This window comes from Lygodium microphyllum, chromosome 11, assembly GCF_053477565.2.
Source record: "Lygodium microphyllum isolate KBCC chromosome 11, Lygodium_microphyllum_v1.1.10, whole genome shotgun sequence".
Classification (NCBI taxonomy): Eukaryota; Viridiplantae; Streptophyta; class Polypodiopsida; order Schizaeales; family Lygodiaceae; genus Lygodium; species Lygodium microphyllum.
The window spans coordinates 69,197,936-69,215,947 of NC_141145.1; the positions used below are offsets into that span (position 1 = coordinate 69,197,936).

At 41.0% G+C, this 18,012-nt stretch overlaps 1 protein-coding gene across 4 annotated transcripts in view; it reads right to left on the reverse strand.

Moving 5' to 3' along the window:
• Nucleotides 1-2,360: 2,360 nt before the first annotated feature.
• LOC148028923 (putative methyltransferase PMT12) overlaps nucleotides 2,361-18,012 on the reverse strand; it is a 96,253-nt gene continuing 80,601 nt past the window's right edge. Inside the window, exons 9-10 of one of the 4 annotated variants that reach the window (XR_015692344.1) lie at nucleotides 3,043-3,371; nucleotides 2,377-2,919 (exon numbers count right to left, since the gene is read on the reverse strand). Coding sequence is in view for 3 of the 4 variants with exons in the window: in XM_087687690.1 (XP_087543816.1) it covers nucleotides 3,164-3,371 (208 nt within the window). In the remaining variant the exon portion in view is untranslated. Of the gene's footprint in view, nucleotides 3,372-18,012 lie in introns of all 4 variants that reach the window. The other 3 variants (XM_087687690.1, XM_087687691.1, XM_087687689.1) reach the window with 3 other exon arrangements.

Sequence of the window (18,012 nt, forward strand, 5' to 3'; positions counted from 1 at the left end):
AACATGATTAAAAAACTAATATGAAAGTACCACAACATATGTACATGCAATCACTAAGTGTGAATCCGCATGAAAAAAAAGGTGACAATGAATGTGTCATAACCAAGGATAGACTACATGGATGTAGTCCAACCGTAGAATCACACGTGTAACCTCATGTCGATCACCTAACATGCTAGTAAATAATATTGTGCCACATCACCAAGGCACATAATGGATGCTAGCTCATGTAGAGCTCAATATCTCAACAAAACAATATGCATGTTTCGATCTTTATTCATACAACGTGATCTACACTTCCTTATTATGATGTACACTCTACATTGTTAATAAGCATGAAGACAAATAATGCTAGAGAGAGCTGTTAAAACTTCAATTTTGTTCTATAGATACAACACTCTTGTGAGATAGTGGTTTGATCTTGCATTGTGACCACACAAGAATGAGGATCGTGCTTGAGAAAGTTGTCAAAACTTCTATTTGTTTTGTAGATATATCACTCTTTTGTGAGATAGTAATGTGATGTAGCATTGCGATCACACAAGTTGTGCATATTGTTAGTGTGGAAATTATGCTTGCATGTTTAGTTGGCCAAGATGATTTCAATATGCATATATCATACCAACCTTCTATATGTGATTTTAGCAATGTTTTTTAAAAAGCCATAGTTATTTTTTTTCTTAGAAGGTTTTAATGAGACTCAACAATGGAGCAATTGTATAAAACTTATCAGTATGATATATTTTGCTAGCATAACAAGGTGCATTTATTCATGTATGATTCCATGATTAAATATGATTTTAAAATCTCTCTATATATATCTAAAGCTACTTGGCTTAGAATATTTTCATCAAGTTTAACTGATGTTTCTTTGCTCAAAGATTATAAGTACACATATTACTTGTGATACTAATGCATGATTAACTAACTATAACTATTTACATTATGAATCATATTAATCTTGTTGAATTGGTCGTGCTTTTAACCATATCTAGGAAAATTGAATGTATGTTTATCAATGATTCATATTGAATGTGCTTTTACCCATATCTAGGAGAATGGAATATGTTTTTTAAAAGTATGCATGAGATGAAAAACACTCAGAAGTTTCTGAAGCTAACAAGACTTGATCAAAAACTTGTATTTCTCTTAACAGAGTATCTACAAAACACAAAACACAAACCAAGTAAGTTTATAGTGGCTTTGACATCTTTACTATTTTTCTTGATAAGGATTAACTTGTATCTTTGTAAAATCCAAAACAACACATGAATGTGCTATACAAGTAGCATGCTGAAGAGCTAGTATAAGTCTCTTTGTTGTTTTATAATTATCTTTGTTGTTTTCTAATTATGGGTGAAGTTGACATTTTGCCATATGCTTTCAATAAGGATACGAATTTTTCTTCACCATTTAATATCGCTAAGATAGATTCTAGTGAAAACATACTTTTTAAAGTAAATTCTAACCTTAGCAACGATCACACTTATGAAGATCACACACTTGAATTTACAATAGTTAAGCTTGTAACCATGAGAATGAACTAAATGGGCCAACTACATCATTTCTAAATATATAATTCATCTTTTACCAAAGCTTAAATCATATTCTTATGCTTTTACATCATATTCCTCTGCTTAAAAGTATTACTATAACTCAATAACTATAGCTTAACTAATTTAAGTACTATGTTGCAAATGCATTAAACCATATCCTAATAACTATAATAAAACTACACTTAACTAAAGTTAACTGACTAATCTAAGTAGAACTTCTTAATATCTGATAACTAACTAACCAACAAACTAATAACTAATATTTTAACGAGAAATAACTAAGATTATACCTAATACTACTTAGTAAGCTTATATCTAATACTAATAACTACGCCTAAGCTTGTAGCTAATACTAGTAAGTAATCTTATAGCCAAAAATAATTGATTTATTAATAACAAAATTAAATACATTTTAAGAACCAAGCTTACAAGGAATCATTGATATTATAATAACTAAAAAATATACCTAATATTATTTATATTATTAACTTTGATTGTATTAGCTTAACGTATAATCACTATAATATTAATGAGAAAGAACATAAAGATTAGAAAATTGACGACGCCATACACTAAGACGGCGGGCATGTACATTAAGATTACATGAGCAAGCTTGCTTTTGCTTTTTACATTGCTGTTTCATTTGTATGCTTTTTATTTTCCTGTAAATGTCATTATGCAATTTTGTGTGAAAAACATACAAAAACAAAGGAAATGTAATCAAGTGCTTTCTCAACTTAGAACTAATGTGCGTGTAAATGCAATCAAGAATCTGTCTGGCAGCCCAAAACTCAAAAACTAGCCTCCAAATCCCTCTATTTGGTGTTACTATCGTGTCGTCAACCAAGCATAGTTAAACAAGCGTAAGTAACTATGACTCTCTTAAGGAGGCATTTTATAACTCTCTTAAGGTAGCCAAATACCTCATCATGTAATTTGTGGCACGCATGAATAGACTAACTATGATTCTCTTAAAGGTAGCCGAATGCCTAGTTATCTCATGAGTGACATGCATGAATGGATTAATGAGATTCCCACTACATAGTTCCATGTCTCAAAGAGTTCTTATTAAGAAAACGTATTAGATTTCCTATATTTTCTATCCTATCATAAGGGGAATCACTCTGTACGACGGATGGTTCTCTTTCTGTATGTCCCTGTTCTCTCACGAAACAATTGATGAGAAATTCTACGACCAAATGTGATTCTCACTCATGTATGGTTGAAAGACTCGGAGCTTCAAATCAAGACTGATGATTCAACGAGTTTAAAGACTTGCAGATGATACCTTGTGTGTGAGATTACTGCCTCCTTTTCATACTGAAGTCTCTTGCTCGTAAGAAAGTACAGAATGCATATATCCCTGTACCGAAAGCACAAAGAGTACTTGCTTGCATTAGTAGCAGCATCCCAGATCCTTCAGAAAAAAATGTGAACAAAGAAATGGACTCCCAGCAAAATTTTTATACAAGATCAGAAAATTTACATTTCTCAGCTGTTTCAGCTGAAACATCTCCTGAAAGACTCGCCCTAAATCAACAGTGCCTAATCAAGCTACAAAAGAATGGACCAATTTGACTGTGTTGAAATCGCTCTGTTTTCCTGATTCAGGTGTGCCAAAGGGGCTTCTTGCAGAGAAGTAGCCTGTCTTTTCCAAACGGCCCACTTTCTGTCTCAAGAACTTTGGTTGTCCATCTTGCTGCTCTTGCCAACACTTCCACTTCATTGATGATGTCCACTGAGTCACGAACCAAGACCCATCCAGCAGGACGTAAGATGCGGTCCATTTCAACAATAATCTGACTCTTAGCGCATCTGCAAAAGGCACAAGCACTCAGGTGTTGAAACATAGAACAACAATCAGCTTAATGTCAACCCACAGCATTGAGACTAGTAGACCAAATTGACTACCAGTCAGAGCTAACCTCTATTGGAAGATGCATTTGATGTTTAACGTAAGGAATATCGTGGAGTAGTCAGGCCTATTCCTACTGTAACTGCAAAATTTTAGAAGCCTTAATAGATGCTGATGGGCTTTTTGGAGTTGTTGGAGCCAGAACAAGTGTTGCTTTACAGGTAGAAGAAGGTGCACGGTGGAAGGAGCTTCAATATTTGCTTTAGTTTAGGGTTACCCCATGCATGGGGGAGTGTGGTTAGCTGAGTCTCAGTTTGGCGATGACTTGTTGCCTTTGCTCCAAATCTACTAGGAGGCCTCACAACTTGGAGAAGTTCTAGTGGGGGAGAATGTAATCACATGGGCATCACTCACATCCTTGTGCTCATACATTGGACGGGCAATGGGATGACATAGTTGGAGTGCCTTGAGACAAGTGATGGCTGATGTGTGCAGGGGGTCATGGCATCAATCGTGTGTGTACTTGGACTGTCTTGAGGACAGCTGATCATTGTTTTTCCTCTAGTCATTAACTTTTATCTGATGTGGCACATAATATTTGGGTCCAAAAAAAATCAATAGTCAGAAATTTTCAAGAAGTGCTGCAAAATTAAAGATGACATGTTATTTAAAATCATGCTAGTATGCATTGGATCGTCATGGAAATGTTCATGATGGGTGTCATCATCTTGGCTGGAGGCCGTGATCAGCAAATCAGCAAGTACATCTTCTAAAGAGATTGTGCTTTGTTGTAGAGCAATCAAGTGTCCTACTAGCAAGCTGGAGTGTTCGTAGATTGAAGCCGACTGCAGTGTTTGTGGCTTAATCGTGGTTGAAGGCTGTTTGAGGCTGGTTTATGGTAGATAGTGGCAGGTATAGAAGATCTGTCTTAGATAGTATAGTGAGGTGGTTTTGAAAATTCGAAGTGAAGAATGTTGGTTTGAGTTTGAACTGTCGGAGCCTATACCCTGTACAAATCTTTATTTACTGTAATATCATTTTGGGGGATCTCTTCCACCTTTTGGATTTTCTTTTCGTTTCCTTGAGTTGTGCATTTATGACCTAGCCTTACAACAGTGCAGTTTTCCATGGCCTGATTTATGAATAACCTTGCGCATAAAAACATGAAAATTTGAGACACTCCATGTCACTTTGATGTTTGCATTTCCAGCAAAAGGCTGTAATCTTGGGGGATTTTGTGTATCTTAGGGTTTGTGCTAACTCAAGCGTTGCTCTTGTTGGGTATGACTCACCCTCGCGCTCATAGAGGAGTGTCAGTGACTTGCATTAGGACACTGGGGCACTTTTTACTCTCCTTATGAGAGGTTGCCCCCCCACACAGTTATATTATCTTTTATTTTATGTGCTTATGCTACACAGTCCAGGCACTCATCGTGTTTTACACCTTTCGGGTGTGAACGCACATTAACAACCCTAAGGTTTAAGGCTCATACTCTGTACTTGCATTACACTCTTTGGTAATTGCATCGGGAGTCATGTCTTCACTCTCTCACTCTCTTCAATGTTAACTGTGTACTCTCAGCTGAGCTTCGATCCTCCCCATCTCACATTTGGTATCAAAGCAGGGATTCAGCTCAGCTTCAGCTTAGGCTCTATCCAGCCCAAAGCTCGTCAGCTCCTGCACCTCGTCTTGTTACAGCCCAACTGCCCCCGACAGCAGCTATCACCACCTCGTTCAGCTCAGCCCTGCTGTCTACAGACTGCAGCCCGCACCCTGGTCAGTAGAGCAGCAATGCTAGTTCCGCCACTTGCCTCTTGAGCGCCGCCTCTAGCTACTGCCTGCAGTGCTGTCTCCGCAGTCATCTGCAGCCCCCAATGCACCACTGCTTGCTCCCTCTCCAGCACCACCTGCCCCAGCACGTCAGCAAGCTGTGCCTTCTACTTCAGCTCATCCACCTAGCCACCTGTCGCATGCCCACCAACGCCGCCTGCTCCAGCTCTTACAGCGCCTGCAGATCTGCCCCCAGCTGCCAACTGCGCCATCGGTGCCAGGCCCACCAGCGTCTCCTCCTGCAGGTTGCTACTGCACTAGCATCCTCAGCTCACAAAAAAGGTAACATAGACACTTTTTTTAAAAAATGTTCAAATTTTTGAATTTCAGCAAGGGGCCTCTTCTTGCTCGGGCAGTCTCATGTCTCGGACACACTTCTCGCAGTAATTTCTTGGGAAGCAAGCCAAAAATTTTGGGCTTTTTGGTTGACTGCAGGCATTGGCACATGCACTACAAGTTCAGTCTGAAATAGACTAAAATTGTGCATTTTGGACAACAAAAGTTTGGGGCTTTTGCATTGATTGTGTTGATGAGCACTGTTTGTGCATTGGACAACGGCCAGTTTGGACAGTGTGACACAATTTTGTCAATTACAACATGGTGCATGCTGTGATTTCTGGAAATTTCTAGATTTCCAAGTTGTTCCAGCTTTAGCTCTTGCTCTTGTGCTCTTTGAAATAGTGACATTTGCTATGGCCAATCAGGGACAGAGTGATATATTCACATATGTATCCAAGGAGGATAGATTGGATGGCAATATTTATTCTCTATGGTCTTTCATGATGAAGAATGTACTGATTGCAAAGAATCTTTGGAATTATGTTAGTGGTGAGGAAGTCCATCCTAGAGTTGTGGCTCTTGCAACACCTCCTATAGGAGTATGTAGTCAAAGGCCCACTCCAGCTCAACCACTTCCCCAGAGATCAGCAACACAAAAGGCTTGAGACACACAAGATGCTTCAGCATTCTCACTGATTGCATTGGAAGTTTAGCGGTCTATAATCCCGCATATACGGTTTGCAGCTTCTTCACGTGAAGCATGGCTTACACTTGAGCAAATGTTTGTTGGAACAAATGAGACATGTATCTCTTTCTTGAAGAAAGAGCTTGAGAATGTGAAGATGGATGAAAGCGATTCCATGCAGGATCATCTTAACAAAATTCAAGACTTGCATGAGCAATTAATGAATGTAGGTAAGTATTATTCGAATACACAATTGATCTCTACTACTCTAAACTCTTTGCCGCACTCTTATTTGGCCTTTCATACGGTCCTAAATCTCACGATGAGAATTTCTGCAAGCCGCTTACCTTTCTTCACTTGGTTAGTTTGCTTCTAGAAGAAGAGCAAACAAGAAAGAACATTGGGGTGGATGTAATAGCCTCTGAACAAGCTTTTATCGCAAGACAAAAAGGCAAGGACAGCTTGTCTAAAATGCTCCGCAGAGTTCTAAAAGTTTAGGTACTTCACAGAGCAACAAGAAATAGGGGGGCACGTAAGCCAAGAAGGGCAAGTATCACTATTGTAAGAAGCCAGGTCATTACATCAAGGAATGTAAAAAGGGCATTGCCAAGGAGTCAGGGATCTCTATTTCCGATACACTTCTACTGCTACAAAGTCTGCGTCTTTTGTTGTAGGCCGTGACTAGTATTTCTGCACTTGCAGTCATGAATCTTTTTGGGCTGATAGAGCATTTAGCTCTACTGAGGATGCTAACCCTTGGTTCTCTAATAATGGTGCTTCTAAGCACATTACATGCCACAGGGATTTATCTTCCTCTGTCATTGGAGCTCCTCTTGGCAAGTTTATGCAGTGTACTAACAATGCATCTTACCCTGTTAGAGGTATTGAGGAGATTGTCTTGACGGCCATTAATGGCTCTACTCTCCGTTTACAAGATGCATTATATATGCCAAACATAAAGAAAATTTTGTTATCGATTTCTTCTTTAGTAAAGTGTGGTATACAGGTCACATTTGATTATGACAAATGTATAGTCAAGGATAAAGAATTCTTGACTTCAGTTTTGACTGGCACATTATATCATAGACTCTATGAGTTAGATGCTTATTTGATTGATCAATCGGTCTATTTTATATCTACTCTTACTCGTGCTCTGTCACAGGCAAAGTTATAGCATGCTTGCATGGGGTATGTCAACTATGGCAATTTGATGCTTATGCAGCGTACTAAGATGCTAGATGGCTTGCCTCTCTTAGAGAGACCTCCTGAGCATATTTGTGAGGAATGCATTTTGGTGAAAATGCATCATCTCATTTCCTCGTAATGTTGATTTTAAGACAACCGCCAAATTTTAGATTGTGCATTTGGATGTGTGTGGACCCATGTAGACAAAGTCATTGAGTGAATGTTATTATTTCGTCACCTTCATTGATGACTTTGTGAGAGGAAGAAGAGATCAAAGCTCAACTGAGAGTACAATAGAAAGTGTAGAGTGTGAGAGCACGACAACCGATACAATAATCTAAAGTGTAAGATGTAAGTACAAAGTACAACCCTTAAACCTTAGGGTTGTAAGAGGGTGTTTACCCGAAGAGTGTAAAACACAATAAGTGCCTAAAAGTGTGTAATATAGGCACATAAAATAAAAGAAATAAATCTGGGGAAAAAAACCTCTCGTGCGGAGAATAAAAAGTGTCCCAATATCCTACTGAAGATCACTGACACTCCTCTCTGAGAGTAAAGATGAGTCAAACCCAACAAACCCCCTTGGAGTGAAGAGTGATCAAGATACAAGGGTCACCCACCAAAGGAGATCAAATTTAAAGCATTGCAAAATTTTTCAAATTTGTCACAAGGAAGAGCTTTACTAAAGATGTCTGCCACATTACTAATAGTAGGACAGTAGACAAGGCTGATATCACCTGCATGTAGCCTCTCTCTGACAAAGTGATAGTGGATCTCAATGTGTTTCATGCGTGCATGAAACACTGGGTTCCGTGCCATTGCAATGGTACTCTGACTGTCAGTAAACAAAGGAGTAGGCTCCGTGACAAGTACATCTGAATTGGCTAACAAGCATCTAAGCCATACACATTTTACTGTGGTAATGAAAGCTGCCTTGTATTCAGCTTCACATGACGATGTGGCAACAACGGATTGTTTCTTGCTAAGCCAAGAGATGCAAGATGACCCAAGAAAGAAACAAGTGCCACTAGTGGAGTAACGAGAATCATAATCACTAGCCCAATCAAAATCGTTGTAAGCATGTAAGTGCAGTGGTCTCCCCTTGGCACGAAAGCAATCCAAGAGTCTTGGTATCCTGCAAGTAACGGAAAATACACTTGACAGCTTGCCAATAGGACATGCATGGCTAATGCATATATCTGCTCAAAGCTAAAATTGCAAACTGTATATCCGGCCTTGTGTTGCACAGGTAGATAAGACATCCAACTACTGGAGCATATGTATGGATATCAAACAAGTCACTGTCATCATGCAATGACAACTTCAATCCAGGTTCCATTGGTGTACAAACTGACTTGCAATCCTGTAGGCCAAACCTCTCAAGAAGTTTACCAATATATCTCAACTGTGACAATCCAATGTCTCTAGCATCATAAATGAACTCAATGCCCAAGTAATAGTACAAAGGTCCCAAATCCGACATCTCAAAAATTTGTTGCAAATTTTGTTTGAATCCTGAAATCTAATCATGTGTCCCTGTAAGCAAAAGATCATCAACATATAGACATATGACCAATAAGGATCCGCCCTCATTACATACGTAAAGAGTAGACTCTGATGAGTTGTTTATAAGTCCTTGGCTGAGTAAAAAAGCACCAATCTTTGCATACCAAGCTCGAGGAGCTTGTTTCAAACCATATAAAGTCTTTTTCAGCTTACAAACCAAGTGTTCGGATCCCTCAACTTCAAAACCAATGGGCTGTTGTACATACACTTCTTCTTGAAGTTCCCCATGTAAAAATGCAATCTTTATATCAAGTTGATACACAGTTCATCCATAATGGGCAGCCAAAGCAACCATAGACCTAATGGTAGTCATACGGGAGGTAGGAGCAAATGTCTCCTCATAGTCAATGCCTTTCTTTTGTGCGTAGCCCTTGGCCACAAGCCTAGCCTTATATTTGTCATAGGAGCATCCAAATGACTATCTTTCATAGTCTACAAATACTATCAAGGCATCTGTCCAGCCTCCTAACTGTGTACAAGCTCTTGTTGAACTTCAAATTCAGCATTTTGCTGAATATTCAGATCAGCCATGGGCTGATTTTCTGCATTACCCACCACTGAAGCAATTGGCTAAACATTAAATTCACTTGCTGAAGCTCCAACTGTATCACCGAAAGAAATGGGCAACAACCCTTCAAATACATCATTGGCAGCCTGATATGTGTCAAAACCAACAAGGGATAATTCTGTTTTGTCATCAAAAAGCATATCCCTATTGACAAATACCTTTTTAGAGACAAGATCATATAATCTATATCCTTTGCTCTCATTGTTGTATATCACAAAAATGCATTTAACAGTCTTGATATCCAACTTCTTCCTAATTACCTTGGGAATGTGTGCATATGCAAGACACCCAAAACTACAAAAATACCCAACAGAAGGTTTCTGGTTGTTCCAAGCCTCAAAAGGCATGACATTCTTTAATACCTTGGTGAGACACCTATTCAAGACATGGCATCCAAAAATTGTGTGGCAAGCTCTTTCCTTTCAACATACATCTAACCATCTCCATGAGTGACCGATTCTTCCTTTCTACAACCCCGTTCTACTCTAGAGTATAAATGAACAATGTCCTACTTCAAAAAAGAATTCAGCAAAGAGGACATATATTCCCCCCCTCGGTCCAAACGGAGAGTCTTTACCTTGCAGCCAAATTGATTTTCAGCGAGTGCTACAAAAGCCAAAAATGCATCATACACTTTTGACTTTTTCACCAAAGAGTAGACCCAACAAAAACAAGTAAAGTCATCAATGAAAGTGACAAAATAGTAACAGCCATCCAATGACTTTGTCTGCATAGGACCACATACATCTAAGTGCACAATCTATAACCTTGTAATTGCTCTAAGAGCAACATCACGGGGAAACAAAAAATGATGCATTTTTCCCAAAATACATCCCTCGCATATGTGCTCAAAAGGTCTCTCCAAGAGAGGTAAACCATCAAGCATCTGTGTACGTTGCATAAGCATCAAGCTACCATAGTTTACATGCCCCATACAAGCATGCCATAACTCCACCTGTGATATAGCAAGAGTATGCGTGGACACTAGATAAACTGACTAATCAACTGAAAAAGCATTCGACTTATATAACCAATGACATAGAGTGCAAGTCAAAACCAAAGTCATGTGATCCTTATCTCTCACCATACATCTGTCATCATCAAAGGTGACCTACAAACCACACCTTGCCAAAGAAGAAGTAGATAACAAATTCTTATTTATACCTGGCACAAACAAGATATCTTGCAAGTGAAGAATAGAGTCATCAATGACTATCAACTCAATCTCCCCAATACCTCTAACAAGGTATGATGCATTGTTGACACGCTCTACAGACTTGCCAACCAAGGCTGCAATAACAAAAGCAAACAAAACTTTGCAAGATGTGATGTGCTTGGAAGCACCATTGTCAAAAAACCATGTGCTCACATCCTCAGTAGAGCTAAATACTCTATCAGCGCAGAAGAGTCATAACTGCATGTGTAAAAATAATAGACCCTATCTACAACAAAGGAAGCAGACTCAATAACAATAGAAGGTGCATCAAAAACAGACATTCCTAACTCCTCCTTGGTTATGTACTTTCTACATTCAATGATGTAGTGTCCTGGCTTCTTGCAATAGTGGCACTTGCCCTTCTTGGCTTACGTGCCCGCCTGTTTCTTGCTACCCAGTGAAGTGCTTGAAGTCCCAGAGCTCTATGGAGCATTCTTTGCTTGGCTGCCCTTACCCTTCTGCCTTGCCATAAAAGCTTGCTCAGAGGCTATAACATCCACACCACTGTTCTTTCGTGTCTGCTCCTCCTTTAAGAGCAAACTAACCAACTAAAGATAAAGAAAAGTAAGTGGCTGTGGGAAAATCCTCATGGTGAGGTTCAAGGCCATATGAAAGGTCAAGTACGAGGGCGGCAATGAATTCAAGGTAGTAGATATCAACTGCACATATGAGTAATACTCATCTACATTCATAAGCTGCTCACGCAAGTCCTAAATTTTATTTAGATGATCCCGCATAGAATCACTCTCATTCATCTTCACATTCTCAAGCTCTTTCTTCAAGAAAGAGATGCATGTCTCGTTCTTTTCAATAAACATCTACTCTAAGATCAACCATGCTTCTCACGAAGAACCTGCAGACCAAATGTGAGGGATGATAGACCGCTGAACTACCAATGCAATCAGTGACAAAGCCTGTGCATCCCAAGTATCCCATGCCTTTTGTGTTGCTAATCTTTAAGGAACTGGCTGAACAGGCTGAGTTGCCCGTTGTGCACATCCTCTTGGAGGAAGAGTAGCAAGAGCCACAACTCTAGGCCTAACTTCTTCACCGCTGACATAATCCCAAAGATTCTTTCCAATCAGCACATTCTTCATCATGAAGGACCAGAGGGAATAGTTGTTACCATCCAACCTATCCTCCTTGGATACGTATATAAATACATCACCTCCCTAATTTGCCATGATAAATGTTGCTAATCGGAGAGCAAAAGAGTAATATCTCAAGCTGGAACAACCTGGAAATCTTAGAATTTCCAAAAATTACAGCAAGTGCTTTGTTGTAATTAGCAAATTTAATCACACTTCGTCAAAACTATTTGAAATGCATGCTGTCCAAGGTGCAAAAAGTGCTCAGCAGCATTGAAAATGTAAAAGCCCCAAAATTTCTTGTCCCAAAATGCACGCAATTAGTCTATTTCAGATTGTCATAGATGTACATGTGTCAATCACTGAGCTGACTGCAAAAGCCCCAAATGTCTAGCCCAAAATCCACAAAATTTCTGCGATACTTGTGTCCTAGACACGTACTGGAACTGCAAATGCTTGCCCAAGCAACAAGCCTCTTGGAGAGAAATACAATTAAAACTCATTTTTAAACAAATTTACCTCTACAGCTGAATCTGACGGGCGGACTTGGAAAGCCTGTCGAAGTAGGTGGTGTCCTAGTAGCAAAGTTGGCTGAGTGGGCAGCTCAATTGGAGGCACAAGCAAGTGGAATGGACAGGTCAAGCAAGCAGCCTCTACTCAGGCATGCTGGCAGCAGGCGGACGGTGTCTAGAGTAGGGGGCGGACAAAAGCAAGAGATCGTAACACAGGTAGCTGGTCAGGACAAGGCGCACCACAGAAGTGCTACCTTGAGCGCAAGGAGCTTGGCGATGACTGTAGCTACAGGCGGTGGAGCTGCTGACAATGGCAGAGGAACCGGAGATAATGGCTGTGAGATCAGCTAAGCTGAGGCTCAACTCTAATACCAAATGTGAGAGGAAGAACACATCGAAGCTTAGCTAAGAAGACACTAGACAGTGTAGAGTGTGAGAGCACGACACCTGATACAATAATCTAAAGTGTAAGATGCAAGTATAAAGTACAATCCTTAAACCTTAGGGTTCTAAGAGGGTGTTCACACTCGAAGAGTGTGAAACACGATAAGTGTCTAAAACTGTGTAATATAGGCACATAAAATAAAATAAATAAATCTAGGGGAAAAAACCTCTCATACGGAGAGTAAAAAGTGCCCCAATGTCCTACTAAAGATCACTGACACTCCTTTGTGAGCGTAGGCATGAATCGAACCCAGCAGACTTTACTCATTTTTGTTGGGTCTACTCATTGGTGAAAAAGTCAGAGGTGTATGATGCATTTTTGGCTTTTATTGCACTTGCTAAAAATCAATCTGGCTGCAAGATTAAGACTCTTCATTCAGACCAAGAGGGGGAATACATCTCTTCCATGATGCTGAATAATTTTTTGAAGCAGAAAAGCATTGTCTATCAGTATACTACTGCATATACTCCACAACAGAATGTGATCGCAAAAAGAAAGAATCGAACACTCGTGGAGATGGTCAAATGTATGCTAAAAGCTAAGAGTTTGTCACATGGCTTTTGGATGGAAACAGTTATGTGTGCTTGTCATGTTTTGAATAGGTGCTCTACCAAGGCATTAAAAAATATTACGCCTTTTGAGACTTGGTACGGCCAAAAACCTTCAGTTGGCCATTTTCGTACTTTTGGGTATCTTGTGTATGCTCATATTCCCAAAGTACTAAGAAAGAAGTTGGACAACAAGGCTGTTAAATGCATTTTTGTAGGTTACAACAATGAGAGAAAAGGATATAGACGGTATGATCTTGTTTCCAAGAAAGTCTTTGTCAGTAGAGATGTGGTTTTTGATGAAAAATCAGAATTATCCCTTGCTAGTTTTAATACATGTCACGCTACAAATGATGTGTTTAAAGGGCTACTACCCATTTCTTTTGATGATACACCTAGAGCTTCAATAAATGGACACAATGTTCAGCCAGTTGCTCCATTGAGCAACGCAAAAATTCAACCTATGGCTGATCTGAATATTTAGCAAGATACTAAATTTGAGATTCAGCAGGAGCTTGTACACAATCAGGAAGCCAGGCAGATGCCTAGATGGTACTTGTAGACTATGAGGGATAGTCATTTGGATGCTCCTATTGCTGGTTGTACTAGAAGATAAGCTCATCTGCATGATCATGCTAATACAATGGAGTTTGCTATGGCAGCACACACACTTGACGATGAGGAGCCTGAATGTTTTGAGGATGCACAACAAAGTGTGCATTGGATGGCAGCAATGCAAATTGAATTTGATTTTATCATAAAGAATCAAATATGGATTAGTGAAATTGCCTATTGGAAAGAAAGCCATTAATACAAAGTGAATCTAGAAAAGAAATGAGGATGGATCCATCAATAAGTATAAAGCCAAGCTTGTGGCCAAAGGCTACACACAAAAGAAAGGCATTGACTATGAGGAGACATTTGCTCCTATATCCCGTATGACTACCCTTCGATCTATGGTTGCTTTGGCTGCTCATCGTGGTTGGACTAAGCACCAGCTTGATATTAAGGCTACATTTTTACATGGGAAAATTCAAGAAGAAGTGTATGTACAGCAGTCTATTGGTTTTGCAATTGAAAGATCCAAACACTTGGTATGTAAGCTGAAAAAATCTTTATATGGTTTGAAGCAATTTCCCCGAGCTTGATATGCAAAAATTGATGCCTTTTTACTCAGCCAAGGGTTCATTAACAACTCATCAAAGTCTACTCTTTATGTATGTAAAGAGGGGGAATCCTTGTTGGTCATATGTCTTTATGTAGATGATCTTCTACTCATAGGGACACATGCTGATCAAATTTCAGCATTCAAGAAAAATTTGCAGCAAACTTTTAAGATGTCAAACTTAAGGCCTTTGCACTACTATTTGGCCATTCAGTTCATACATGATGCTGGAGGCATTGGATTGTCACAATCTAGATATATTGATAGACTCCTTGAGAGGTTTGGCTTACAGGATTGCAAGCCAGTTTGCACACCAATGGAGACGCAACTCAAGTTGTCCTTGCATGACGACAGTGATTCGTTTGACATCCATACATATGCTCCAACAATTGGATGTCTCATTTATTTATGCAACACAAGGCCAGATATTTAGTTTGCAGTTTCAGCCCTGAGCAAACATATGCACATCCCACGCATGTCACATTGGCAAGCTGTGAAGCATATTTTTTGTTACTTGCAGAGTAATAGGACTCTTGGATTGCTTTATGCTAAATAGGAGCCACTGCAACTACATGCTTATAGTGATTCAGATTGGGCTGGTGATTTTGATTCACGTCACTCTACGAGTGAAAATTGTTTCTATCTTGACTCATCTTGCATCTTTTGGGTTAGCAAGAAACAATCCAATGTTGCTACATCGTCTTTGTTTTTGTTTAGTGAGTCGGGTGCCTAATCAAGCTCAAAGGCGGAACTGTTAGCAGATCAGATCCTGCGCAGTCGGACTGCCACGTGGCACTCCGACCTGGCACAGCACAGTCGGCTGCATTTAATGCTTTAAATGCAGCCGACAGGCCTATTTTTGGCACCTGTTTCCTGGCTATTTATAGCCAAGATTTCTGCAGTCTACACACACTTTTCTGCTCGCAGATTACAGACTGGTGACTCGCGCAGATTCCGTCTCTGTTCGCAGATTTCTAACAGGAGATAGTGCAGACTGCAGCGGACTTCAAGGTGAACAGCAGGTTGCATTGTCGAGGTGGAGACACGCAGTCCAGCGCACTGCGCCCGTGTACATATCTGCATATCTTTGTATACAGCACACTTTATACAGCAGATCTTCATCTTCCACTGTCTCTTTCTCTCTCTTCTCTCTCTCTCTGCGTTCTCTCTCTCTCAATCCTACCCTTCTGCACCGCTGCACCTTGATATGGTATCAGAGCAGTGTAGAAGGGCTGACTGAGTGCAAAACCCACCTGAAGAGGAGTTTCTATCGCGACACAAGGCTGCGTTTTCAGTGTTTGAGGGCAGGCAGGAACAAGGCTGAAGCGATCGTGGACGCGCGGGAAAGGAGTCCAGGTGGTGGATTTGCTTCTGTTTACTGCTATTTGAGGAGGAGAAAGTTTGAGTTTTCAGCTTTCAAGTGCAGGTTTTGCTTTTTTTTTCATCGCCTCCGGTCGATGAAGAAGTTTCAGGACGAGGAAGAGCCCTAGCAGGCTGAGTTATCACAGCGAGAGGGGGCTGCTTTTGCATTTGTGAAGGCATTACACGTGAAGATGTCTACCGAGATTGACTTGGAGTTCCAGACGATTATGGACCGGAAGTTGCCTGTCTTATCGGCTCTTCCCGCAGATCAGAAGCTTGATGGCAACAACTACTGCATCTGGCGCATCATCATGTTGGCAATCCTTGAGTCCTATGATTTGGCGGAGCTTGTACAGGAGGAAATCGACCGGCCCTCGGTGAGAGATGAGTCCAAACTCTCTTCCGATGCTCATGCGGAGTTGGCCAGGGCACAGTCTCACTGGAACAAACTGAATGCCAGGATTCGTTCCTTTCTTTTTCTGTCTTGTACTACAGCCGTGATAGCTCACATCGAGCACTTGACGGTGGCTCGGGAGATATGGCTGAAGCTTGATCAGATGTATAACCGGATGACCCTTATGAAGCGGCTTTCTTTGGAGGTTCAGAAGCGGACCTTGTCCGTGAACAAGTCTTCTTCGTTGCGGGAGCACATCAACAAGCTTAGACAGCTTCAGATGCAGGTTCAGAATGCGGGGAAGCCGATTTCCGAAGACATGGCGATCACACTCTTGTCCTAGTTGCCGCCACGATTCGGTGCTTTCTACTCCGCCCTTATTGCTTCGGGGCGAGAGTCCACTCTTCGGTGGGAAGAGTTGGTTCCTATGGTCTTGGACCAAGAGGAACAACTAAAGGGACAGAATGCTTCCAAGTCAGAGGCACTGACAAGTCAAGCCTCTCAGAAGAAGGGGAAGGACCAAAAGAAGAAGAAGGGGGATAACAAGTCAAAGAAGGACAAGGACAAGGACAAAGATTCCACATGCCATATTTGTGGAAAGACTAGCCATTGGAAGAAGGATTGCCCTGACAAAGACAAGAAGGACACGAAGGATTCTGGAGCGGTGGTTGCCCCCTCATCAGCTGCATTTCTTCATCTAGCTATCATTGAGGACTCTACACCGAATGCTTCTGATGATGCGATGACGGCTCCCCAGGCTCGAGAGTGGATCGTTGACAGTGGTGCCTCCCGGCACATGACTCCTTCATCAGATGGTGTTGCCCAGTTGCGACCCTTGCGTGGGCACATTCTCATTGGAGATAGCTCTTCAGTATCTATTGCAAGACAGGGTGAGATGCAGCTTATTCCAGATGGACGTGGTAGTACCCATACCTCCGAGGTCTTGCATGTACCAGGTTTAGGATATCATCTACTGCCAGTTCATAAGATTTGCTCCCTTGGACTTTTGGTGGAGTTTGACAGTGATTCGGTGCGAGTCCTTGATCGTGGGTCAAGGAAGGTTCTATCATCCGGATATGAGGAGAACGGCATCTATAAATTGAAGTCTTCCACCACCCTCTGTACTCTTCTTTTTACCTCTCAGACACAGTCAGAGTTATGGCATGCTCAGTTTGGTCACCTCAACTATGATTATCTTCGGAGGGCATCACGTGGACAGCTTGTTCGAGGGTTGCCGGACATAGTGGTGAGCCAGCAGCCATGTGTCTCCTGCATTCGTGGAAAACAGCATAGGGATGCCATTCCCCACAAAGCTTCGCGGCAGTCTACTTCATCGATGGAGCTTGTATCTACGGATCTTTGTGGCCCTATGAGGAACGAGTCCTTGCGATGGAGCTCATACTTCATGTTGATCGTAGATGACTACAACAGGATGACATGGGCCTATTTCTTGGCATTGAAGTCAGAAGCTTTCTCCCACTTCAAGGATTGGCTTCTCTTTGAGGAGAAACGATCAGGCCGGAGATTGAAGACCTTGCGATCCGACAAGGGTGGTGAATTTGTTTCTAATGAGTTTGCTCGTTTTTGTGCAGATAAAGGTATTCACCAGGAGTTTGCTAATACCAACACTCCTCAAGAAAATGGCATTCTTGAACGGAAAAACCGTAGTGTGATCAAGATGGCACGCACCATGATGGAGCACCGACAGACGCCTCAGTTTCTATGGGCCGAGGCTGTGGCTACTGCAGTCCACATCC